The sequence below is a fragment of the Carcharhinus amblyrhynchos genome, chromosome 33, assembly GCF_965287045.1.
Source record: "Carcharhinus amblyrhynchos chromosome 33, sCarAmb.v2.hapA, whole genome shotgun sequence".
Taxonomy (NCBI): domain Eukaryota; kingdom Metazoa; phylum Chordata; class Chondrichthyes; order Carcharhiniformes; family Carcharhinidae; genus Carcharhinus; species Carcharhinus amblyrhynchos.
The window spans coordinates 2,437,362-2,464,216 of record NC_137356.1 but is presented as its reverse complement, the minus strand read 5'-3'; the positions used below and the strand labels follow the sequence as shown (position 1 = coordinate 2,464,216).

Genomic DNA, 26,855 nt, shown 5'->3' with positions numbered 1-26,855 from the left:
ATGGACAACGTCCCACATTTACCACAAAAAAGGCAGAACTTTGCTCTTGCAAAGAACCGGCATGGTGGGGATGGGCCGAATGGCCACTAGCTCTGTAAATATTCAATAATTTTATGGATCTCTTTCCATGTGACTCCTCCTGGGCTGCAGGAGGCGCTGTGGCACCGCGGGATCCCCCTCCCGGACTGCAGGGGGCGCTGTGGCGGCGCTCATTTCTCCTCCCGGACTGCAGGAGGCGGTGTGGCGCCGCGGGGTTTCCCCCTCCTGGGCTGCAGGGGCCGCTGTGGCGCCATTCACCCCCTCCTTCCGGTCTCAGGAGGCGCAGCGGCGGCGCAGACTCCTCCTCCGGGCCTACAGGGGGCGCTGTGGCGACGCTGGTTTCCTCTTCCCTGACTGCAGGCGCGCCGTGGCGCCGCGAGATCCCCCCTCCCGGGCTGCAGGGAGAGTTATGGCGGCGCTCACTCCCTCCTCCGGGGCTGCAGGGGACGCTGTGACGGTGCTCACTTCCTCCTCCCGGCCTGTAGGGGGCGCTCTATCGGCGCCGGGCCGGGAGTTTGGCCGTGTCGCCGCTCTCTCTCCCTGTGTCGGGGATAATGGGCGTGAGGGGCCGCTCACTCAGTCTGAGGCTGGAGGGAGCAGCGGGGAAAGGATGGGTTAAAATCAGCCGGTAAAGAGCAACGGCCCGGAGAGGAGCGGTGAGAAAAGCTGTGTGTAACAGGGGTGCAGACAGCTCCGTGTGTCTCTCTGTTTCTGTGTCTGTCTGTGTGCAGGGGGGGACAGGCGGCCCCCCCCCCGGTCTGTAAAGCCCTGTCTCTGTTTAACTCTGTGTGTGTGTGGGGATGTGTGTGTGGATGGATGTGTGTGTGTGTGTGTGTGTGTGGATGGATGTGTGTGTGTGTGTGTGTGTGTGGATGTGTCAATCGCAGCTCCGGCCCGGAGTGGGGACAAATTTGGTGTCAGCCTCAAACCTTCCCTGACCCTAACCCCCACCTTTGACCCCTAGCCCCGACCCCAATTGTATACTAATACATGTGACAATAAATCAAATCAACCTTTACCCCCTAACCCAGACCCTAACTAACACCGACTACCCCTAATCCCAATCCTAACTGACCCTGGAGCAGCACAGTGGTTAACATTGCTGCTTCACAGCACCTGGGACCCGGGTTCAATTCCAGCTTTGGGTGACTGCCACTGCGAAGTCTACATGTTCTCCCTCTGTCTACTGAGGATTCCTTCCACAATTCGAAGACACGTAGGTTTGGTGAATTGGCCATGATAGATTGCCCCTTCAGTGTCCCAAGATGTGTAGGTCGGGGGATTAACCACGGTAAATGCGTGGGGTTACAGGAATGGGATGAGCCTGGGTAAGATTCTTTTACAGAGAGTCAGTGCAGACACAATGGCCTGAATGGACTTCAATCCTATGGTTTTAATCCTGACCCTAATCCTAGCTTCCTATTGTGAGCAGAATGTGGGACCACTGGAGAGGGTTGATAAACCCATCAGCTGCCACTTCAGTCAGCTGAAGTTCCTGTTGGTTCAGAATATTCACCTTCCACATCCTGAATCTGGGGGATGGGGGTATAAACTGCTTCTGATCACAAATCTCTCTCCTCGCATTGGTCTTGATATCCCAGACCACGACCTACAAGCAACTCTCATGTGCCCCCAGGGTCTGCCCTCAGACTTGTGGCTGCTTTACAAATCACTTCCTCATGTCGATCATTGGATTTATTTTCACCGGTGTTCCTTCAGCTGATCAGCATGTGAAGATATTGATTCTGAAACAACTGCTGTGAGCGTGGTTACTGATACATTAGCAGGGAACAATATCCTGGTTCTTGGAGTGAACTTTTGAGTCTGAATAGAGCTTTTTTTTGTCTCAACAAGTAAGTGCACAAGTCTGCAGGAAAGTCAAGTCACCCAAAGACAGTAGGAGTGAGTGGTGTGGGTGAGGGGAAGGGACGTTTCAGGAATGATTAAAGGATGATCGCAGCTTTTAAATCACTGGTTAATTGAAGAAGGAAGGAATTGTGAGAGAAATAAGGAGTCCCACAATTCGAAGATCCTGGGATAAATTTGGAAGAAGAGGTGGTGTAATGTGTCTTGCTTTCCACACAGTTAGGATTTCAGAAGGAGAGAGGTGTACAGTCACATTTGGATTTTTGGAAACCTTTAATGGAACAGCTCAGAGGCAGGATATATACACTTCAGGACAATAGTGTAGAGAATGGTTTTTTTTGCAAATAATTAAAGTTGGACCAGTAGGTGGCTACTCTCATTAAGAAAAATATTGTTGTTCCAATATTTCACTCCTCTGCAATTCAGAGGAAAATAACATTAAGACATCTTAGCATCGCTTTACTAATGTTCTGTGAAGGGTGCAAAATGAGGTGTGTCCTATTTTAGACAGGGTGTGCCCTTCCTATGATAATGATGAAGTTTTTGTGATATCATGATAAGTTTCATTGAGCTGTATTTGACAAGCTTACTATTTGCCAAATTATTTTTGAAGAACATATGTTGGTCTTAATATAACGGAATAGATTCAATGCTGAGAAGGATTTCAGTGCTTTCAACGTGCTGTAACTCTGAATTATTGAGCACAGTTAGGTCTGTAACCACGACAGCTGTTTGTAGAGCAGATCAGGTATTTATTTCTCTTTTTGCTGCTTTGTCTTAGTTAATGTGAGTGTCGCTTTAGCAAAAGTAAAATAGCTTGGTATTGTCCTTTCTGGTTTGAGCATTAGTGAAATTGTTAAAGTACTAACTTGTTATCGTGGAGGTTATTGAAGTGCCACTGATTGCAGTGGAACACTTAACTTCTCGTTGTTGACACCAACAACTTGTGTTTATGCTTTTAACACAGTAAAACATGCTAAGGTATTTTACAGGAGTGTTATCACCCAAAATTAAACACTGAGCTAGAGAAGATATTGGGACATGTAGCCAAAAACATGATCAAAGGAGGATACTAACTACTGGCCAAAAGGAAGAGAGAGATTCAGTGACGGATTGCAGCAGCACACGCACTGTCCCAGTACTGACTGTACCAGCAGTCTGTGGCAGTGCGCACTGTATCAGCACTGACTGTACCTGTAGCAGAGCACACTGTCCCAGCACTGACAATCTATAGCAGCGTGCACTGTCCCAGGGCTGACTGTACCCGTGGCAGCGCGGTCTGACTGTACCCGTGGCAGCGCGGTCTGTCTTAATTTGTAGTTGTGGGTTTATTGACCTGTATTGTATCTACAGGTTCTGAAGATTGAGTTATTTGGCATTTACGAGACAAAAAGGAGCAAGTATACAGAGCAGGAATGTCAGTTTCAGAAAACAGTTTATCATTTGGAGTGGTAAGTTTTCATCAGAACAATCTATTAAAATTATCACTTTAACAACTGCAACCCAGCCAACCTCTTGAATACAACCAATAAAGCTGGCACAAAAGAAAATTTATTGCCCAAGTCGGTTTACGTTAACATTGCAATGAAGTCACTATGAAATTCTCGTCATCACACTCTGGTGCCTGTTCGGGTACACTGAGGGATGTAGGGAATGGCATCACAGCAAAGTCACTGTCAGACTGGATTCAGTATTTCCTGTTGTGTTGTGGCACTGGGAGGTTAGTATTTGGATCTGGGCTGTGCAGTAATAAGAATTGCTTCCTGTGCTTTCTCTCTGCTTTTGGACCCCAGTATTTGCCTGGAAATTTTTCCACAGTTGGGCAGACTGATCCCATTGTTCTACTTAACACACAGAGTGCAGCTCCCAGAGCTCATGGTCCAGGAACTGTGGAAAAGAGGAAGAGAGAGGGATGAGGATCCCTTCAAATATCAGTCAGGCCACTGCTACAGTACTGTGTACGTTCCTGCTCACCAAACTACAAGAAGGATGTGATCACGTTACAGAGAGTACAGAGGGGGTTTACCAGGATGTTTTTTCAGTTTAAAGTTTAATTATTAGTGTCACAAGTAAGGCTCACATTAACAAGGCAATGAATTTACTGTGAAAATCCCCTAGTTGCCACACTCCAGCGCCTGTTCGGTACACTGAGGGAGAATTTAGCACAGCCAGTGCACTTAACCAGCGCGTCTTTGGCGTGTAGGAGGAAACCAGAAGAAACCCACGCAGACACACGGAGAACGTGCAGACTCCACACAGACAGTGCCTGAAGCTGGGAATTGAAGCCGGGTCCCTGGTGTTGAGGTAGCAGTGCTAATACTGTGTCACTGTGTGATCTGACACCAGCCTGGCATTTTCTAATTCACAACATATCATTAGTTCTTCTGCCTCAGCCTTATTGTGGATCTAGTGGCAGCATCATTATTCATAGAATGCCTACAGTGCAGAAGGAGGCCATTCGGTCCATCAAGTCTGCACCGACCACAATCACACCCAAGCCCTATTCCCATAACCCACAAATTTACCCTCCTAATCCCCTCGAAACTCGGAGGTAATTTAGCATGGCCGATCCACCTAACTTGCACATCTTTGGGCACTAAGGGGCAATTTAGCACAGCCATCTAACCTATACACTTTTGGAGGTGTCGGGAAAAGCATACAAAAGTTTAAGGTTACGCACCAACTGACCCAGGAACAGCCTCCTCCCTGCTGCCATCAGACCCCCGATGGACCCACCTTACCTCAATACTATACAAACAGACTTTGTACCAAGCAAAATAAATGTGTCTGAAAAGCACTCGCATCAAATTGGCTGCCTCCTCATTCCTCCTGTGTTCAGTCCAGCCTGCTTGGTTTGTAGCTCTTTGCCACATGGATGTGCTGAGTGGGTTTGAATTGCTTCATCTGTGTTTTCTCTCTCTTCCAGGTGATCTTTGCTCTAACCTAGATGGCCAAGAGGCAAATGATTGACTGCACTGTCCACCAATGCTGTGTCTTATCACAATTAACTACATGATCAATGAATTCCGTCTCGCCTTCCTCCGTTCAGTACATCCAAAGCCAGGAAGACTTGCGTCCGTCAGACTCAAAGAGGCAATTGCTTCCCGGACCCAGCGATCATGAGAATGGCTGGAACAGTCACTGCAATTCAGCAGAGAAGCTACAACAGAATGAACCAGACGAGGTGGACAAGATTAAAGCTAAACTGATGACAGCGTGGAATAATGTCAAATATGGTGAGGCTTTCTGTTTACAACGATGGGAATGTCTCCACAACTCCTAGATGTTGTTTTCTTTCCTCTTTGGCCCTATCCTGAAAGCACTGTGTCACCTTGGCTACGTCGGCTGTGTTCTCCATGACCTTGTCTGAATATCTGCTCAGGGACCGTGTGCCCTTGGTTGAATTCCTCATGTACTCCCTTGTAGCGATTCCTGGATCTGAAGCCGAGAGTTCCCGGATTGACTGACTGTGCACAGATCAGGAATTTTAACCACTGCTTCCCTTACTCTCAAACCTGCCCCTTTCACTCTGATTTAAATTTTAATATTTATCTTTAATATTTAGCTGATCGGGGAAATGACTAGACGTATTCCTGATCCCCACAGCATATTGTACAATCGTGAGTTTTAATACAAAAATAGCAGCAATATACTGTGGATGCTGGGAATATTAACGATATTAATTCAGGGGTTGGGGATGTTGATGTTGCTGGCCTGGCCAGCTTTTATTGCCTTTGAGAAATCCTGAAATTAAAACAGAAAATGCTGGAACAAGAGTTGGCAGCATTAGTGGAAAGACAGAGTTAATGATTCAAGCCCACATTTCTATATTCGTGTTAATCCAGCTAACTCTCACTTCTGACTGTAATCTCTTCTCCAGCCAGTGCTGTTGTCAGCACTTCTTCTGGAGAGTATTTTCTCAGTGGTCAGCTGTACTAATCTGGTTTCTTTTTTGTGTCTTCATAGGTTGGGTGGTGAAAGGGAGAACAAACTTCAGCAAAACGTCCCCCATTTTTCTCCTGGGACGGTGCTACTGCTTTGAATCAGAAGGTATTGTGTTCACCTCAGGGACTGGGACACATGGTGCCTTTTTAAGTCACCAACTGTCAGAACTGCCAATCATATCATCTCCTTCCTTTTCCCAGCAGCTGATTCACCATCAAACTCAGACTCGAGTTATGAGTCAGGCAACAACCAGAATTCCCCTCCTGCTTCAGTGGAATTGTTCCGGCGGGACTTTGCTTCGCGGATCTGGCTGACGTACAGACGTGAATTTCCCCAGTTGGAGGGTTCTGTGTGGACCACGGACTGTGGCTGGGGTTGCATGTTACGCAGCGGGCAGATGTTACTGGCTCAAGGACTCCTTGTCCATCTTCTCTCTCGAAGTGAGTCTGGCCCCTTTTTCTTTCTCCTCTTGCTGAAAGTGTTGACTGTTGCTGAGGTGCACAGATGTGAGGGATGGTTGTCCAATTGGCCAGTACTGTTTACCTCAATGAGGCTGCACGCCATCCTTTCTAATGTCATCTGCATACCGGCACTTCCTGCAGCATCAGTGATCCTGCCTGATTCTCACTGCCTCTCCCCCCGTGCCCAACATACGTCTTAGCTTGGTATGCCACAGAAAACTCTTAGCCTTATCTGCAGCTGAAACAATGCACTGAGCGCAACATTATCCACTGAGAGAAAAGCGTGTGCAATATAATAGTTTGTCAGCATATTGCAATACCCAGCTAAGGAATGATGCAGATTTTGGAATAACTCTGAAACTGGAATCCAATGAAGCTTAACATGCAAGTGTGATGAGCTGGTATGAAATAAACCTCACCATCTCCAATTTTTCCTTCCCTAAATCAAACATGTTTTAGAATTGAATATCTAAGTTTAAAGTGTATTTATTAGTGTCACAAGTAAGCTTACATTAACACTGCAATGAAGTTACTGTGAAAATCCCCCAGTCGTCACACTCCAGCACCTGTTCGGGTACACAAAGAGAATTTAGCATGGACAGTACACCCTCACCAGCACGTTTTTCGGACTGTGGGAGGAAACCAGACTACCCGGAGGAAACCCATGCCGACATGGGGAGAATGTGGCCAATCCATTTAACCTACACATCTTGGGACTCTAAGGGACAATTTACCATGGCCATTCCACCTAACCTGCACATTATGGGGAGAATGTATGTCCACACAGACAATGACCCAAACCACAATTCGAATCTGTGTCCCTGGTGCTGTGAGGCAGCAGTGTTAACCATTCTGCCACCATGCTGCCCTGTTTCTCTATTGCAACGAGAGCTCCATTTTACAGAATAGCAGATTGAAGGCTCAGTCTCTGGGCAATGTTGAGGTTACAGTCTGTGAGCAAAGGAGGGGGAAACTCAGGCTGCTGCTTCTATCACTAACTAGCTGTTGCTGCTGAGAAATGTGATTATATTGAGTGAGGACAAGGTCAGCCTGGGGTCTGGTATATTTCTGCACTATTGAATGCCCTACATTTCACCCACTAAAGCCTTTTTAGTAAAAATTGATGACTTACTGTGCTGGGGGCAGCCTAGTACCAGGAGCATCCTGTTTGCTGGGATGAATTTCTGATATTTGGTGTCTGGTTTGTAAACGGTCTCTCTTTTCCTTTCAGACTGGACCTGGCCTGACGTGCTGCTGTCTGTTGAAGCACAAGCTGAATCCAGATCGCCATCCAAATCTAGCACTTTAAACTGGCCAATTTTCTCTGAGGTCCTTGGCTCGCAGTTGGACAGGAGTAGAAGCCTCAGGGATACGCAGAGAAGCACTACGATGCAAACACACGCACGGGCATGGAGACAGGCCAACATTGACCAGTACATCATGGACAAAGAGGAACTGGAGCACCGGAAAATCATCTCCTGGTTTGGAGATCACCCCAAGGCCCCTTTTGGTGTGCATCAGCTAGTAGAATATGGAAAGAGGTCTGGGAAGAAGGCTGGGGACTGGTATGGCCCATCCATTGTAGCTCACATAATCAAGTGAGTAAAACCTACCTGCAACCCCAGCAAAGAAAGAACTTGCATTAATAGAACACTGAGCGTCCAACTGTCATCCATGATTGTGAAGTGATTTGGAGGTAGAGTCACCATTATACAGGGAAATATAGCAGCTGCTTGTAAGATCCCACAAATAGCAAATGAGATGAATAAGCAGTTGTTGAGGCTGCGACAAGAGTGCAGCCATTAACCGTACAGTTACTCAGCTGATCAGCTTGAAATCTGACAGGTGGATAATTATTGGACTATTATTTAAATGGTAATAAATTGCAGCATGCTGCTGTGCAGAGGGACCTGGGTGTCCTTGTGCAGGAATCACAAGGAGTTGGTTTGCAGGTGCAGCAGGTTATTAGGGCGGCAAATGGAATTTTGTCCTTCATTGCCAGAGGAATGGAGTTTAAAAACAGTGAGGTTATATTGCAGCTGTATAAGGTGCTGGTGAGGCCACACCTGGAGTCCTGTGTACAGTTTTGGTCTCCTTACTTGAGAAAGGATATACTGGCACAGGAGGGGGTGCAGAGGAGATTCACTAGGTTGATTCCGGAGTTGAAAGGGTTAGCTTATGAGGAGAGACTGAGTAGACTGGGGCTATACTCATTGGAATTCAGAAGAATGAGGGGAGATCTTATAGAAATATATTATGAAGGGAATAGATAAGATAGAAGCAGGAAAGTTGTTTCCACTGACGGGTGAAACTAGAACTAGGGGGCATGGCCTCAAAATAAGGAGAATCAGATTTAGGACTGAGTTGAGGAGGAACTTCTTCACACAGAGGGTTGTGAATCTGTGGAATTCCTTGCCCAGTGAAACAGTTGAGGCTCCCTCACTGAATGTTTTTAAGGCGAGGATAGATAGATTTTTGAACAGTAAAGGAATTATGAGTTATGGTGAGCGGGTGGGTAAGTGGAGCTGAGTCCGCGAAAAGATCAGCCATGATCTTATTGAATGGCGGGGCAGGCTCGAGGGGCCAGATGGCCTACTCCTGCTCCTCATTCTTATAATAAACTTTGACCCAGGATTGTTGAAGTAAGCTTTGCATACAAAATGATATGACTGTTTTACTTCTTGCCAAAGGATTAGCTCCTCTGGTAGTTTGTGGGTAAGTTCATTGTGCGATATGCTGTAATATAAACCCAAGCTCTTTTCCCTCCATCACTCCTGTGATTATTGCCAGCAGTGACCCGTGCCCAGGCACTGGGACAGGGCAGGATCAGGCTGGAACTTCCAACGTTGAATCACTAACCTGTGCACCAACACAGGAATGTCACTTGGTTCAGGTGCTGAGAGGCTGCTAGAGGCTGCAGGAGGGGTGTGACGAAGGAGCTGTGTTCACTTACAGTTATGTTTAGCTTTATTTGACTCTGATTACCCTGGTTCTCCATTTCTTTCAGGAGAGCAGTAGAAAAGGCTGAAGAGTCTGAATCTCTTAATGTTGCTGTCTATGTAGCACAGGACTGCACAGGTGAGTGTGTTACTTGGCCCTTACAGGAGTACACATTCAGTGATGCATCACTTAGTGAGGGGAAGGTGCCCATTCTTGTTTTTCCTCATGAGTTGTGCCGGTGTGTTTAGGCCCTGTGTGACGGTGTGAAACACATCCCCTTGATTTTTTTATTTTGGCGAAGTTTGGAAGGAAAGCGGGCGTGTTTCTGACACTCTGCCATTTTTAAATAAGATTTCACTCTATGGTTCCACTCAGCTCTGCTCGAGCCACTTCCAGCTGCATTCTCCATTCAGCTGCTCACGATATTAGTCCAGTTGAAACGGTGTGTTGTCAGGCTTGTTGGAGCCTGTCTTTCTGCATCAGGATTTGTGCTGAAGGTCTTTGTGTGTATTTACACAGTACATAGGAAATTCTGAGCCACACACTGTTGAGTTTGTTTTGAGGTGGAGATGGCGGTGTTGGACTGGGGTGGGCACAGTAAGAAGTCTCGCCACACCAGGTTAAAGTCCAACTGGTTTATTTGGAAACACGCTCTAAAAGCTCATGATTCCAAATAAAGCTGTAGGACTTTAACCTGGTGTTAGTGAGTTTGTTTTGGGTGTTGGTATAGATCAGTGCTGCAGCAGGAGCTTTGCCAGTGGGAGGGAGGCTGACAGGCAGGTGGCCCAAGGTGATTTGCTCCTTCAGTCTCCTCTCTGGCTGGGTGATGAGGAGCTGTATGTTTTTGGCAGTGTGCAAGGACGCTGAAGAAATAGGCAGAACTCTCTGCTATCACATTCCAGCCTCAGCAGACTCTAATTAAATTTATTTCCTGCAGAACCAGTCATCTGACTTTCAGTTCCTTGTGCTTTGGGAGAGCTTCTGTAAAGTAACATCCTCCCCTCCCCTTCCATTGCTGCATTCCTGATTGATTAATTTTTAAAATATTCATTTGTTCATAGGACGTGGGTGTTGTTAACTAGGCCAGCATTTATTGGCCCTCCCTAATTGCAGTTGAAAAGGTGGTGGGGAGCCACCTTCTTGAAATACTGCATTCCCTGAGGTATAGGTGAACCCACAGTGTTGTTAGGGAGAGAATTCCTGGATTTTGATCCAGTGACATTGAAGGAATGGTGATATATTTCCAAGTCAGGGTGGTGCATGGCTTGGAGGAGAATCTCCAGGTAGTGGTGTTCCCATGTGGAAGCTGCCCTTATCCTAGGTGGTAGAGGTGATGGTTTTAGAAGGTGCTGCCTAAGGGAGCTTGGTGAGGCAGTGCACCTTGTAGATGGTACACACTTGGTAATGGAGGGAGTAAATGTGCACTTTAGTGGATGGAGTGCCAGTCAAATGGGTTGCTTTGTCCTGGATGGTGTTGAGCTTCCTGGGTGGTGTTGGGGCTACAACACTGGCATCTACCCGGCAATGTGGAAAATTGCCCAGGTATTAAGTACCACATTTGCCCTTGAAGAATAGGTGGTTATGTACTGCTTTTGCACGATCATGGAGTTTAATTTAGACAAGTGCGAGGTGGTTCATTTTGGTAGATTGACTAGGGCAGGACTTACTCAGTTATTGGTAGGGCACTGGGGAGAGTTACAGAACAAAGATTGAGGGGCACATGTTCATAGCTCCTTGAAAGTGGAGTCACAGGTAGACAGAGTGGAGAAGAAGGCATACAGCATGCTCGGTTTCATCAGTCAGAACATTGAGCACAGGAGTTGGGACGTCTTGTTGAAGTTGTGCAAGACATTGGTAAGGCCACACTTGAAGTACAGTGTGCAGTTCTGGTCACCCTATTGTAGAAAGAGTGCAGAAAAGATTTACTAGAATGCTACCGGGACTTGATGGTTTGAGTTATAAGAAGAGGCTGGATAGACTGGACTTTTCTCTCTGGAGTGTAGGAGGTGAGGGATGACCTTATAGAGGTCTACAAAATAATGTGGGGCACAGACAAGGTAGATAGTTAATATCTTTTCCCAAATGCAGGGGAGTCTAAAACTAGAGGGCATAGGTTTAAGGTGAGTGGGGAGAAATACAAAAGTGTCCAGAGGGGCAATTTTTTCCACAGAGGGTGGTGATTGTCTGGGACAAGCTGCCAGAGGTAGTGGTAGAGGCGGGTACAATTCTTATCTTTTAAAAAGCATTTAGGTAGTTACATGGGTACAATGGGTATAGAGGGATAGGGGCCAAATGCTGGCAATTGGGATTAGTTTAGGGGTTTTTAAAAAAACAGCGGCATGGACAAGTAGGGCCGAAGGGTCTGTTTTTATGCTGTAAACTTCTATGGACTCTGATTCCAATTGATAGGAAAACAAGATCCGCTAACTCTCACTCAGCACACTCCCGTAAACTGCAATTAAATACCCAGACAGCCTGTATTGGTAATGTTGACTGAAGGTTAAGTATTGGCAAGGAAAGGGGAAGAATTCTCTCCTGTCCGGATGGTGTTACAATAATGGTGTGGAATCCACTGAGATGGCAGAAGAGCCCCCGGTTTAACACGTAAAAGAAGACACCCCTGACAATGCAGCACTCCCTCAGTACTGCACTGAAATGTCAGTCTAGATTTTGACCTGAAGTGGGGCTTGAACCGTGACTTCCTAACTTGGAGACAAGAACATTACCAGAGTCCAGACTGACATCTGACGCCTCAACGGGAGTTCAGACTGTCAGTGGGGCAAAGTGACCAAGTTGCTTTCTCAGAGGGTTAGATAGCCTCTTTCCAGCGCAGTAATGTGGAATGTTACTGAAGCAGAAACTGGCTGATGACGGATGGAATGCAAATCTTCAAGGAGTGTTTGAAATCTTTGATTTTTAACCTGCATTTTGGAAGTTATGAGTCTGAATCTTGCAAAAACTCTGCCAGGTGATCAAATCTTGATATTGGGGTGAGGAGTAATCAGAGTTCCGCTGTGTGTGTTTTGTATTTTACATTGTTTTAAGCAGAATGCTACTTCTAGCAACTTTTGGCAACTTTTTTTTTCCTCTCCTGAGTCAGTTTACAAAGGAGACGTGCTGACTCTCTGCGAGTCACCGTTAAAGGGTGGAAATGTTCCTGGTTTTGACTGGAAGTCTGTTATTATCCTGGTGCCTGTTCGATTGGGAGGAGAAAATCTCAATCCTGTCTACATGCAGTGTGTGAAGGTAGGTAATAAAGCTACCATGATTTGAGTTAGAAATCTTTTAGTATACCTCGTGCTTACATCTCCTTCACGAACTAACACTTTGCTACTAAAATGCGAGGTGTTTTAATTACTATAAAACACTGTACTGTATATTTCATGGAGTTTGCAGTCATTGTCCATCCCAAACAGCAGCATCAGTCCCTAGCACTCTGCTCAGCGGACACTCTGGGTGGGACTTTCCAGCCGTGCTTGCCCCCAAGATCGAAAATCCCACCCGAGGTCAGCAGGCATGGTCCATGTCCCGCCCGCTACGATTCCCGTGGCAGGCAGGATGGGAAGATTCCATCCTGTGTCTTTCTGCTGTTGATGTTCTTACAGTTTCTGGTATGCACCTGCCCCCACTCCGACAATTCTACCTTTTATGTGGCCCTGCTAAACAAATGGCTTGGCAACGTACACAGGAACATGGCAATTAGGAGCGGGAGTGGGCAGTTCAGCCCTTCAAGCCCACTCCGTCATTTAGCATGATTATGGCTGAACTTATCTTGGCCTCAACTTCACTTTCCTGCCTGCTCCCCATTGCCCTTTATTCTACTTTTCCTCAGAATGTACCCAGAGTTTAATTCTTGTTTGTTTGTAGGAGATTCTGAAGCTTGAATGTTGCATTGGAATCATTGGTGGGAAACCCAAACACTCGCTTTACTTCATTGGCTTTCAAGGTAGGTGTTGAAGTAGAGTTCGGGGAGGGGGTGCAAAGGAAAGTGATGAGGAAGAGGGAGTCATCACTGTGCATTGTTAATGAGAACGAGCCAGCAGTGTCAGGCAGCCACGGGGAAAGTGAATAAGATTTGATTGCTCTGACCAATGAGTGCAAAGTGAAAATCACTGTAGCTGGAAAACAGCAGGCTGCGGCGAATTCAGAGTAGATAATCCATAGAAAATAGAAGCTAGAGTAGGCTGTTCAGCCCTTTCAAGTCTACTCGGTCTAGTGCTGGGAGCTTGTATTGGTAAAGGAACTGGAGACTTAGAAGAGAATACAGCAGAAAACTCACCTGGAATGATATTAAATCCAAAAGATTTTAGTTATGAGGACTTAGGATTTTATTTTTTACTTCTCCTGGTTCAGAAAGTATCAGATTTTTTTTAAATGAAGGGAATCCATGTTGTCACATTAGGTTATTTGGATCCTATGGATCTGCCATTTAAATGTGAAGACAGAGAATGACCGGCACGGTGGCCCAGTGGTTAGTACTGCTGCCTCACAGCACCAGGGACCTAGGTTCGATTCCCAGCTTGGGTCACTGTCTGTGCAGACTCTGCATGTTCTACCCCGTGTCTGCATGGGTTTCCTCTGGGCGCTCTGCTTTCCTCCCACAGTCCGAAAGATGTGCTGTTAAGGTGCATCGGCCTTGCTAAATTCTCTCTGTGTACCCAAATAGGCACTGGAGTGTGGCAACTAGGGGATTTTCACCGTTTCCACTGGGTGTTAATGTAAGCCTACTTGTGATGCTAATAAATAAACTTTAAACTGATACTGGATTCTGAGAAGTATATTTTTTTAGTCATTGTCACACAGAAACAGGTTTATGTGTTGTGGTGAGTATGGGGTTACCACAGCTCTTTGAAGAGGAACTGAAAACTGAGTGGAGTGCTATCTGGCGAGAGTCGGTGCAAAGTTGATGGGCCAGGTGACCTCTCTCTTCACTGCAGAGATTCTAATCTGTAGAGCTCTGTTCCATTCTGCACTTGGCCACCTTTGTTTGGGCAAAAGATGTGCAAATTCCTTGTCTGGATTCTTGAGGTGGTTAATATTTCAATCACTAATGGGTTCAACAGAGATTTCAAAGTCCTTTTGTCCTTGCAGACAGATCCTCTCCATTGGCTAAGTGCCTAACTTCAGAAATGTAGAGCGCCTTTGGGAATTGATTGGGAATCGTTGGGAATTGATCTGTCATCACAGGGGCATTAGTGCATCCTCAGAATTAACGAGGCTGCTGCTGGTCTGAAGGCCAGAAATTCCTTTTGTGTGAGTCATGGCCAGTCGTGGCTTCAGTCAGTTTAAAGCTTTGTCCAATTTTTAAAAAATAAATAATTTTATTGTTTAGCCAGAGTTATATTATATGAAAAAATGAAAGGGAGGTTTTAGTCCCAGCGTAAGAAAGAAATCATATTTGTTTCTTTGTCAGTGTTATCCTAATCCACATATACATCCATGAGGAGTCACAGGATGATGATCAGGAGCATTCTGTTAATGTTTAATCTCCTTCTGCTCTCCATGCTTACGAACGTTGAACACTGTTTCACTGTCTGTAAACCATGTCAGCTGAGATTACTTTTATATTGGGCGGAAGTATGGGTTATAATGAAACAGAGTATAAAGTAATTGGTGGTGTTGTTTTGCAGATGATTTCTTGCTGTATTTGGACCCTCACTACTGCCAGTCTGTCGTGGATGTCACTAAACGTGACTTTCCTTTGGAGGTGAGCAATGCTGCACAGTTGGTGTGGTGCGGGGCTGGGCCGGGCCTTAATGATTGTACTACTAGGGATGGATGTATATTTTGAAGGATAGAAAGACTAAATTGAATGTCCAGTTTAGAACTGTCTAGTTTGGTATTCGAAAGATGATCTTCTCGTTGGTAAAATCAGATGTGTCCATATTATTTCAATGCAGCTGCCAACTCTGTTTCAAAATTACCATCTTAGAAAGAGGAACTTGGTGTACAGTTATTAACACGTACACTATAATTACCACCAGAAGAAATGGAAACCTTTCTTGTAAGAGATCAAACGGGTGCTTGCTCTGGAAATTGTAGCACTGGGGCAGCACGGTAGAACAGTGGTTAGCACAGCTGCCTTACTGCACCAGGATCCCGGGTCCAATTCCCACCTTGAGTCACTGTCTGTGTGGAGTTTACACATTCTCCCCGTGTCTGCATGGGTTTCCTCCGGGTGTTCAGGTTTCCTCCCACAGTCTGAAAGACGTGCTGGTTAGGGTGCATTGACCGTGCTAAATCCTCCCTCAGTGTAACCCGAACAGGTGCCAGAGTGTGACGCCTAGGGGAATTTTCACAGTAACTTCATCGCAATGTTAATGTAAGCTGACTTGTGCCATTAATTTTAAAAAAAAACAACTTTTGGGCTCAGCTGAAGCAGTGCCCAAAGCAGTTATTTCAGGGGGTGGGGAGGGGAGAGGGAAATGGTGTGGATGGTCATCTATACCGGACTCAATTGAGAGTTACTGCTTCTTAGGGAGAAGGCTGAGGGAGTGGTTGGGAGGATGGAAATCTGCTGTTCAGAGCTATTTTTTGTTTCATTCATGTGATGTGGATATTACTGGCAAAGGTCACATTTCATTATAGGGGAATTTCACAGTAACTTCATTTCAGTGTTAATGTAAGCCTTACTTGTGACTAACACACAAACTTTAAAAAAAATTCTAATTGACCCTCAGAAGGTGGCAGTGTGTTGCTGGTTTGAACCACTGCAGTCTATGTGGTGAGGGTCTACCCACAGCAACAGCAAAGGAATAGCCATATATTTCCCAGTCAGTGCGTGACTTGGATGGGGAATTGAAGGTGATAGTATTTCTTTATTTCCTGTGTCATTCTGGGTGGTAGGAAGGTGAATTAGGAGGTGAGTCAAGAGGAAACTTTGCATCAAATTTTCTGTTTCCCCTTCCTCTGTTCACTGACCGCTCATTCCCTGTACTGATATAAATATTTTATTTCCCCACTTGATAAAGTCAGAATTCCCTCTTAAATTCCTTGGGGGGGTTGGCAGAACAGATACAAGAGGCTGCATACTCATGGTTTGGAGTAGAAAGTGCTGAACAACACACAGACTAATTGTGGAACATTTTGTAAATCAGTCTAGCTTGAATTTCTGTTTTAAATAAATGATTTTTTAAATTTTATTGGTCCTGAATACATTGTTTTCTTGCAGGGATGCAGTGGAGTGCTGTCCAGCCCCACACAAAACTGCCCACTTGCCTGGATGGGTGCAGCTTCAACAACACTCGAAGCTCAACACCATCCAGGACAAAGCCCACATGATTGGCACCACATCCACAAACATTTAATCCCTCCACTACTGACACTCAGTAGTCCTATCGACAAGATGCACTGCAGCAATTCACCAAAGATCCTTAGACATCACTTTCCAAACCCACGACCACTTCCATCTTGAAGGACAAGGGCCAGCAGATACATTGGGACCACCTCCACCTGCAAGTTTCCCTCCAAACCACTCACCATCCTGACTTGGAAATATATCGCCTTTCCTTTGCAGTCACTGGGTCAGAATCTTAGAATTAGGGGCTCCTAATGGCATTGTAGATCAACCCATAGAACGTGGACTGCTGCAATTCAAGAAAGCAGCTCACCACCACCTTCTCAAGGGCAGCTAGGGATGGATGATAAATGCTGGCCAGCCAGCGACACCCATGTCTCTCACAAATGAATGAAAAAAAACATTCATGTGATCAAATGTTAACAGGCTGTGTGGGCATCACAGCTGAGCCAGTCCTGATCTCGCCTGATACCCACATTCTCTATGACGAGGAGTGGAAAGCTAAACTAATAATTTATATCTTTCACCCCCTTCGGTCAAGCTGAAGGAAAATTGAACTGATGCTCTTGTGAACCTCATCTACTAGATATGTATTGGTGTTGGGGCGGGGGGGTGGTGCGGGTGCAGTCAGAGGAAGATGGAAATATTTCACTTAAATAAAACAACAGGGACTCTCCATTAATGGCCAATTTATTTATTCCACAGTCTTTTCATTGCATCTCTCCGAGAAAGCTCTCCTTCAGTAAGATGGATCCCAGCTGTACCATTGGGTTTTATGCAAAGACAAAGGAGGATTTTGAAGAATTGTGTCAAAGTGTCACAATGGTGAGTGCCACGTCATTCTGAGCAGTAAGTCTGTTCCATAAAGATTGTCACTAGTTGGAGTTTGGTGTCAGGAAATGAAACGTTCCAATTTGAAGAAGTAATAAATGATGTAGTAAGGTATTGAACTGAAAATAAATTTTAGCAAGCTTGTTTCTGTGTTGCTGCCTATCGTGTGCCGGAGAGTCCCGTGATGTTGGAGTCAGTGTCTCAGATCAGTCAGACAAAGCAGAGAACAACACAGGGACTAGAAGCAGGAGTGGCCACAAGGCCCTTCAAGCCTGTCCCACCATTCATTACCATCATGGCAGATCTATGGTGGCCTCAGCTCCCTTTCTGTGCCATTTCCCCTTCACCTTGTATTCCTCAATCTATCAAATATTCATCCACCTGCACTTCAAAGAAGTTTATTTATCAGTCTCACAGGTAGGCTTACATTAACACTGCAGTGGAGTCACTGTGAAAATCCCTTAGTTGCCACACTCGGTGCCTGTTCGGGTACACTGAAGGAGAATTTAGCATGGCCAATGCAGCCTAACCAGAGCCTCTGTCAGACTGGGGCAGGAAACCGGAGCACTCGGAGGAAACCCACACAAACACGGGGAGAACATGCAGACTCCACACAGACAGTCACCTGAGGCTGGAATTGAACCTGGGTCCCTGACGCTGTGAGGCAGCCATGCTTCCCACTGTGCCACCCAAATACTTTGATCCAGAGAAGGACTGATTTTACATAACTCCACTCTGGTGTTACGGGAGAATGTGATGGGCCTCTGGAGTTAGTCTGCAGTGTTTGATAAAGTTTCACACAGAAGGCTACTCCCTACGCTCAGTAGGGCAAAACCTGGAGAATTGCCGGTACAGTAGGAAGTGAGTATTATTTGAGGGAATATGTTGGACTGTGGTGGAGTGGAGTATTGAGTGGGGAACCTTGGTCTTGGCCATCAGTGACACAGCATTCAGAAATGCAATATACATTTACAGATCATACTAAACTTGGAAAAACAATGACATCAAAATCGCTGAATGGGCTGAACAAAATGTGTTAAAGGTGAAATTTAATACAGCAAAGTGTGAGTGGATTACATTCAGCAATACCCGCACGTAACTGCAGGCATCTGGGGAAATAGTCAAAAGAGATCGAGGAAGCTGAGTAGATGCAACACCTAACCTACCAACCAAGACATAACAGCAATTAGCCGAGGCATGAGAATATTAGGCTACACTATCAAAATCATCTAACATACCTCATAGAAAGTGATGAACAAATGGTACAGAGAGCAGAGGCAATAGGAGCAGGAGTAGGCCATTCGGCCCCTCAAGTCTGCTCAGTCATTCCACTTGCAAGCCGTTTTCCCACACTGTCCCTAAATCCTTGATGCCTTTCATATCTCGAAATCTGTACAAGCTTCCACAGCACCCTCCGGTAGAGATTTACTGTTATTTAAGGCTGGGAGATACAGCTTTTGGTCTCTGAGGGAATCAGGGGATTTGGGAAGCGGGCAGGAAGGTGTTGATGAAACCCATGATCATACTGAAAGGTGCAGCAGGCTTGACAGGTCACACAGTTTTCTCCTGCCGTGGGATTCTTTACATCAGCTCAAAGGGCAGTATAACATTCATCCAAAAGATAGCACCTCTGACGGCGCGGCGCCCCCTCAGCGCCGACCCTCTGACGGCGCGGCGCCCCCTCAGCGCCGACCCTCTGACGGCGCGGCGCTCCCGCGGTACATAGAGTTTCGCCCTGTACTTTTCGCTTTAGTCTCTGGCATGGGGCTTGAAGTCACAATTTACTGACTGAAAGATTTAAATACTGGCCATTGCGCCAGGGCTCTGGTTAGGTGCCATGGTGAGCACTGAGTCCAGTTCTAGTCCCTGAGGAAGATGGGAGGTATTCAGACTCTGAAGGAATTGCAAAGAAAAGATCCTCGTGTCAGGGACCTGCCATGTGAGAGAAAAGGTGAACCAAAAGCATGAAAACCAAGTATCTAAAAGCTCTTTGTAGAGGGATGCAAGATAATATGGGAAAAGTTTAGTCTTAAATACTACAAACTAATCCTGAGAGTGCAGGAACTCCAGTTCAAACTAGTTATAAAGGGATATGGGCCAAACACTGGCAATTGGGACTAGCTTAGAGGTTAAAAACTGGGCGGCATGGACAAGTTGGGCCGAAGGGCCTGTTTCCATGCTGTAAACCTCTAAGACTGTAGTGAAATGTAATGATGGGTCTGAAATCAAGAGGTGGTTCTTCATACAGAAAGTGATTAATTGTTGAGTAGACTCTATGGCTGGAATGCTCGAAATGAAAACCCAGGAGGTATTTACAAAACAATTTGATGTAGCAGTTGAGAGACTACGTTTTTCAGAATAAATTACGATGGGCAGAATGGCCATTCTCGCCTATAAATATCTCGGAATTGTATTGAGCCGGTCTAAGGATTCAGCCTGGTGTCTGCTCTCTTAGAAGTTATTTCCATTACTCACTGCATCTCTAATCTTAATGAACAGAAAGTTCATTAAACAAAACATCGTTCATATCTTCTGACACAGAATCTCCTTTTCAATAACTTGAAGCAGCTTCTCTTGAACTGTTGACCCTGACCAGTTACTTTTCCGAGAGTTTGAATTGTGTAATGAGAGCGGATTATGATCTGATGAATGTTATTCTTTTTGTTTAGGTATTGGGCTCCTCGTCTCTGAAAGAGAAGTATCCTATCTTCACCTTTGCGGGGGGCTGTGCTCAGGATTATGGTCTGGATGAACTCTGCACTCTCAAACCGGATAAAACTGTGCTGATCTCCAAATCTGGACGATCAGGGAAATCAAAGCAGACCAGCAGTGATGAATTTGTCTTTCTCTGATGAGCAGATGGACTCGATTAGATTTCTGTGCCTGCTATATTTGAGCAGGGAATAAACGAGGACCTCTCCGAGTGTTCCTATATTTATATTCTGTTATCTCCCCACAAAGGTGGCATCATCAAGATTCACGTCCTCCTGTGTAGGTGGCTTTTATTTTGACACTGGTGTTAGCCCTCTCCTTTCTGACCCAGGTGGCATGTTCTTTCCTTTGTAGCAGTGCTGTTATTGCACATGTTGATCATAGACCTGATTGGTGCTGCTTTTTGTCAGGGATCAGGGTGGGTGGGGGAGTGATGGCCATGGATAGGCCAAGCTGACCAACACTGGTTTGAATTCAGATATGTTATGGGTAACATCAAATGCCCAGGTGTTGCTGCGTTATGTAGGATAAGGTACTGACACACTAGATGTAGGTGGGAGTGCTCCCTCGTCACCCTCCCCCTGGCGCTCCCTCGTCACCCTCCCCTTCCCAGTCTTCAGTGTGTGAGCTTGCACAGTGAGTGGCAGGGAATTAGTTCCTTAGGGATGGTGGGATTTGGAGCTTCCCTCACTGATTCCTCCAGGAGTTCAAGCTGCAGTCAGTCTAAGCTGCTCCTCTTCCCCAGGGTAACTGAGACTGATTATCTCGTCTCACTGTTCCCCAGGCAGATTGACAAATTCAGCACAGAATCAAGGATATCTATCTTTTAATTCGCACGTTTCTTTTTCCAATATTTCACCCCTGGGAAGAACGGCAAACCTACCTGGGGGAAGGCGACTTTCTTTCTACACGACCTACAGAACTGCGTGACCTCCATTAACTCAAAACAGACTCATTGTGTGAATGTAAATTTATAGCCTGCCTGCCCACAGAGCAGATTGATGGGCCTCACACCTTCTGTTTCAAGGTAAACTGACAGTGTAGTAACCTGAATATTTCGGTGCCTCTGAAACAGCACTTTCAGGAGCACAATGTTTAATTCTGAAAATTGGGATTAATATGATATTTTTACAGACTCTTTAAATTCAAACACAAAGTGCTGACACCAGAAGTATGATGCTGAACAGGGGAAAGGTCAGTACAAATACTATTCTTTAAAAGTTAGTGTTACCTCAGTGCCAAACCCACGGTCGTATAGCTCTCTCACACTGTGATCTTTTTAACTCGGATCCTCATTAAATCTCTCTTTTTTGACACAATTCTTCATGGTGCAAAGAAGCACCTTTTATCCCAGGGTTCAAATTTATCTCAGTGACAAGATGGAATTGTTGCCGCTCTATGGGTAAGGAATGTGGGCAGTTTCAGACTACGCTCTGGAGAACACTAATTAACACTAATTGGCATTAAGATCCTTCTTTGACCACCAGATGTTGGTGTGGGAAATGGAAAGATCCAGTGTTGGGGAGACTCTTCTGACGCTTAGCTTCAGGCACAGCATTGGAATAGGTAAGAGCTTTGTACTGCACCTAACCATAATCCATTTGCACCTACCCTTAGTCCATGTGATGATCATTGGGTGAGCCCGAGGGATGTTGTGATCCTGGTGAGTCCAGCACTCTTACCTAATCCAAAGCTCCAGCACTTACTGATCAGTGCTGGTTACAAGACTGAATAATAATCCAAACGACACCCCAAAGTGTCATCTACTTGATCAAATAGAAAAGAGCTGGCTAATTGCATTACTATTTAGGTTATTTATTTGTATTGTCCAATTCCTGTTTTGTGAGATGTGGTTTTAGGTGTGTGTGTGTGTGTGTTCGGAATAACTGATGTTCCTGAGCCAGAGCTGTGTTTATATCCTTGTGTCTTACTAGCCCTCCCCAGCCCCCAGGAAGGGGATCTGTTGCATGTTAAAGTAGCACTTTTGATTTTTGCACTTGTAACAATCTGCCAGGATGCTGGTAGAGTTTCCTGCACCCGTGGACTTAACAAGGAGGTCACCGGTCAGAGATAATTGGAAACTGAATGAAATTAGTGCAAAAAGTACCAAACTGACCCCAAAGTTAAACCAGGAAACCTTATTTTTAAATTCTTTTTCATTTTGAGCAGGGAATCTCAGTGCAGCAGTTTTAGGCTTGTTCTAGTTGTTGGTTTTGTTTGCTGCCAACTACATTCTCGTAAACAGAAAGCGCCGTAATTAGCGAGGTACAGAACTTTACTGGGAATTTTAGAATAACGTTTGGAAACTTGTGAACGTTGCTGGACAGATTGCTAAATCACCTCGATTTTTTTTCCTTCAGACAGTGCCTACCTTGTGTTTGCAGCTGATACAGAATGACAAGTAGCTGTCATTTGTGACTAGCAACCTTTAAATTTGTTTTGTGTGAGATAGATTGGCTTAATTTCCTTTAGACTTGGTGATGAATCTACGTCCCTTGGTCCAATATGGCTGCTGTAGATTTTTGGCTGGGAGGTCGGATAGCTTTGTTTTAATTAGTGATGGTTTTATTTGGAAGTGTTTGTACACCATAGTGCCTAAACGTAATGGGAAACCTGTGAAAAGCCGGATATTGCCTTTAGGGATATTGCTTTGCCGAAATAAGTGAGTTCCTTGGGGAGAGACAGGAGCCACTGTAGCACGAACAGAAGCAACTTGCGAGGACAGAGGGGATGGGCTGGGGTGTTGACAGGGGGCAGGGAAAGCTCACACTCCTCTGGTGATGCAGGTACTGGAGATGTTCAAGTTTCACAATGAAAACTAAATGTGAAGACTGCAGCGTATTCTTGCTGTCACCTCTGAGGGTGGGTGTTCGCCCCAGCCACCCAATGCAATGCTGTTGAGATATCGATACTTACCATCATGGACTCAGTTCATAAACCAGTTAGTTGTCCCATTTGAATCTCACACTGACAGAAAAACACTGGACAAACATGATGGTCAGTCTAATCTCTGTGCTAACATGTCCTCCAGTCATTTATTTTAGAGGGGTGAGATATTTCTAGTTGTTTGCAGAGTAATTTGTTACTTTTAGAGAAATCATTTTATGTTGCATTTTTTTTTAAAGACTTGGGCAGTAATAGATAGAGAAAAACCTATTTAAGTTTCTGTGATCCACCTTTCTTTTCTGTAGCTAAAAGATTAGTGGTTGAACTGTAGCCACTCCTGGTGTGATTTACCAGTGGGCATGCTTTACTGTAGGGTATGTAATGCACTGTAATTTCAGAATCAAATTGCACAACGGGCAGGAAGGGTTGGGAGTACAGTCAGTTCCGAATGTTTTATAAAAATGGCCACACCCGATTTTCCTGAGCAATCTCAAGGAGAGAGTTGTTGACTATTTTGCTAATGATTGTAAATATACATTATTAATATGCTTTTCTGATTACCTCACAAACACTGATAACATCCAGTCCTAGGGGTTTTCTCTCATCGTGGGTATTGGGTTAGACTGTCAGGAGATATATAAACACTCCTCACTTACTGCCTTGCTGAGTTAGTTATGCTGTCTGAATATACAAGGGGTGTATGCACTGGGGATTCTGTCACCTGCCCTAATGCAGACCAGTTCTGCTCTTGAATTGCAATCCATCCAAAGTAGATTTTAAAAATTGGGATTGCTTCTTCTGTTTTGAACAGGCTGAGAAATTATCGTTTTATTCACCATTTTGTCTGTTCCCATCCATCGTAGCCCATGCCCCTCCCCCTCCCCCTGCCACCCATTTCACTCAAAGCCACCTCCTCTTGTGGTCCAGATGAGTGTGTTCTGGGTCCCAGGGCACCATTCAGACAGGGACAGGGAATTTTCCCAGTGCTTGTCTTGGCCAACATTCCTCGCTTTAGAATCACCAAAAGTTTTAACATCTCATTGCTGTTTGTGGGATTTTTAATGCAAGATGTCGCCATTTTTTTCCCTACAGTCACACTCATTACATTATAATAATTGTATGAGAAGCATATTGAGAGAAATGTTAAGCTGCTATACAAATCCAAGTTCTTTGTCCATATATTAGCTAAATTGCTTCTTTAAAATTTTCTCAGCAGACTACCAGAGCCTTTATTTCTCCACCAGTACCTAAAACGTACCATCAACAAGCACATTCACAGTCTGTGGGTCTGTGCTGGAACTCAGTCTGACTCCAGCTCCCCACTCTAATTCTACCTGGATGTATCTTGTACAACTTTCAGCTTGGATCATTGAAGGATTTGGTTCAGTATTCTGTACAACAGAGAAGCTCCAGAAAGGTTAGGGCTATCACTATGGGCTGAGAAGGTGGCTGCCTTTCTTCCTGATCTCTGTGTAAGTGGCAACATTTGCACTTGGGTGGCTGGAGGATTAAGCATTGGCTGTAGAGGTGGTGGTCACTGTAGCATTTTGTAATTGTAGTTTTGTTCCTCTTTACTCACTGCCCCAAACATGGACTGATTACGAGGATAAATATTGCTGCATCTCTTCTCATTCCTCAATCAATGTGTATCATATTGTTGAGTGAAGGCAGAAGAACCTCACCCTTGCCTTTATGTTTCTAGCAATGGGGAATCTGGAACTATAGGCAGTTCCTCCCCCCCCCCCCCCCCCCCCACCTCCCAACCATCAGCCTAAAATGGGGCAGAGCAGATATTGAAATAACTATCTTCCTCCCTCAGCTAGAAGCTTTACCTGCACACACACACATTTTCTCACACTTACCTCTTCTCTATTTCCCCCCTCCCCCCAGTGTGGCTGGCTGAGGTGTCTCATCCTGATTACAGACTTCCCGATCACATGTAAATCAAACCATGCAAGATTGATGAGAAATTCAGGTGTATGATTTCTCTCTGGAGCTTTTGCTATTTTTGAGTACATTTTAATTTCAATGCCCAACTTTGAAATGAAGAGTTCTATTAACTTGGAATGGGAGAATTGGGATCCATCTCCTCGATGGCCCGTGCGATTATCATTATTTAGTCTGCGAGAATGTTGAATTGTTTGTGTTTAAATGATGTTTATATTCTCTGTGTCACTGAAATCTGTTCAATGCTGTTGTGCGTGTACTACTGAAGACAGTTGTTGCAACACTGCTGTTTTAGTAGGGCCTGTGTATGTGACGGTGTCCAAATTACTCCCATACTAGCACGGTGTTGAATTGTGTTGCACAGTCACGAATGATCAGGAAAATCCGGAGCTCTATCCCTGGTCTGCTCTGAGTTTTCCCATCTCAATTGGGGATTTGGTGCCTCTGGGACAGAGAAAAGATCAGCCAGGGTTTCCGTCCCTGCTTGCTGCACTGTAACTCTGGCAGAGAGGACTGTATCTCAGACTGGATCTGCACCTTCAACAAGAGAAGGGAAGATGAATTTGGGGTAAATCTTGCTTTGAATGTATCCCTCTCTGCTGGTTGCTGCTGTAGGGTCAGACAGCAATGATCCCTGCAGGCCCAGGTTCCTGTCTGGATTCAGTCTGACGCAGAATTCCCATTTTTTCACTAACACAGAATCAACACAGGCCTTCCTAAAATAGACACTCTATCCTGCAACCAATTGCAGTACTGCTAAAGCAGGCACTTTCACTGTGGAATATGAGGGGTTCCCAGGTAACACTAGGAGCTTTTAACCCTTTGAGGATGTTTTTTGGTGGGGGAGGAAAGAGGAAGGAAGTGCACTGCTCCTTCCAGCATCCTTGCACATTGTATAGCTGAGGGAGAGTGGAGCCGCTCCATGCACTGCTGTCGGCATGAAGCGAAGAACGTGCAGAGAGTAGTCATTAGTCTTGGTCCCTACACATCGCAGTGTAGGGCTGGGACAGACTATTTTAAATACAACTTCCTCCTAAAGTGTTTCTTTCTCTAAATGTATGTGCAGTTTGGATAAAACATAGATAATCAGGAATGAAGGAACTTGTGCTCAATTTGATAGACAGTGAAAATGTCTGAAGCCACAGTATTTTCAAATCTGTTGTGCACTCCTCAAAGGATTGAAGCCTCAACTTCTTTCTAAATTATTTTTGTTCAGGAATAAACTCTTGTTAACTTGAAGCGATTTGGCAGTTTTAAATAAATGGAAGTTATTGACAATCCCTATATTTCAGCTTACGTTGTTTTATTTAACAGAGTTGGTATCTAAAGGGATCTAACCCACCATCTCCAGATACAAGATGTACCAAGAGTCTGAGGATAGATGCTGAAGGTACTTAATGGGTTAAAGAAAGTAAACCTAAAATAACATTTGATATATAACAGAGGAAAGAGCATATATAAATATTCAGTGTTACTCAAGGTAAATATCGAGCAAATGGCAGAGAATATTTCTGTACACAGTGACTGGAACAAGAATGGGTGGAGATATGGGGCTAGGGCCTGGGTGGAATTGTGGTCGGTTCAGACTCAGTGGGCCGAATGGCCTCTTTCTGCATTGTAGGGTTCTGTGGTTCTATGAATGGGTTATCAGGAAGGGTGGTTGAGGACTTTTGGGTCATTTAGCAAGCAGCCGGAGGTTGCAGAGAGAAGTTCAGATAGATGAGAGACTCTGCCTTTAGCCTGTGATAATCATTAGATTCCATTTCAAAGATTTATTTTCAAGCCATTGTTTTTCATTAACCTGCGTATTCATGGACTGCGTTGGAGCGAATCACTGGTTCAATTTGCTCCAGCGAATGTTCCAGCAAGGATGGTGTCTCACTGGATGGTGATCAGGAGTAATGACCCTGGCTGCTTTCTTTGCTCTGTTG

General features: G+C 45.1%; 1 protein-coding gene across 6 annotated transcripts; it reads left to right on the top strand.

Moving 5' to 3' along the window:
• Positions 1-564: 564 nt before the first annotated feature.
• On the top strand, positions 565-24,718 carry LOC145360856 (cysteine protease ATG4D-like). Of its 6 annotated transcripts, XR_013889789.1 has the most exons (13): positions 565-695; positions 3,259-3,356; positions 4,832-5,141; positions 5,872-5,955; positions 6,051-6,290; positions 7,543-7,909; positions 9,319-9,389; positions 12,352-12,497; positions 13,119-13,197; positions 14,882-14,958; positions 17,254-17,373; positions 20,049-20,370; positions 24,191-24,718. XR_013889789.1 is itself a non-coding variant. In XM_080216331.1 (12 exons), the coding sequence occupies exons 3-12, from the start codon at positions 4,925-4,927 to the stop codon at positions 20,229-20,231; spliced, it is 1,584 nt and encodes a 527-aa protein (XP_080072457.1). In that variant the 5' UTR covers positions 565-695; positions 3,259-3,356; positions 4,832-4,924; the 3' UTR covers positions 20,232-24,718. The 6 variants fall into 6 exon arrangements, 5 of the variants coding, with proteins under 5 accessions (XP_080072457.1, XP_080072460.1, XP_080072461.1 ...); XM_080216331.1 differs by having other exon boundaries at positions 20,049-24,718; XM_080216335.1 differs by having other exon boundaries at positions 567-695; positions 6,054-6,290; positions 20,049-24,718.
• The last annotated feature ends 2,137 nt before the right edge of the window (positions 24,719-26,855 follow it).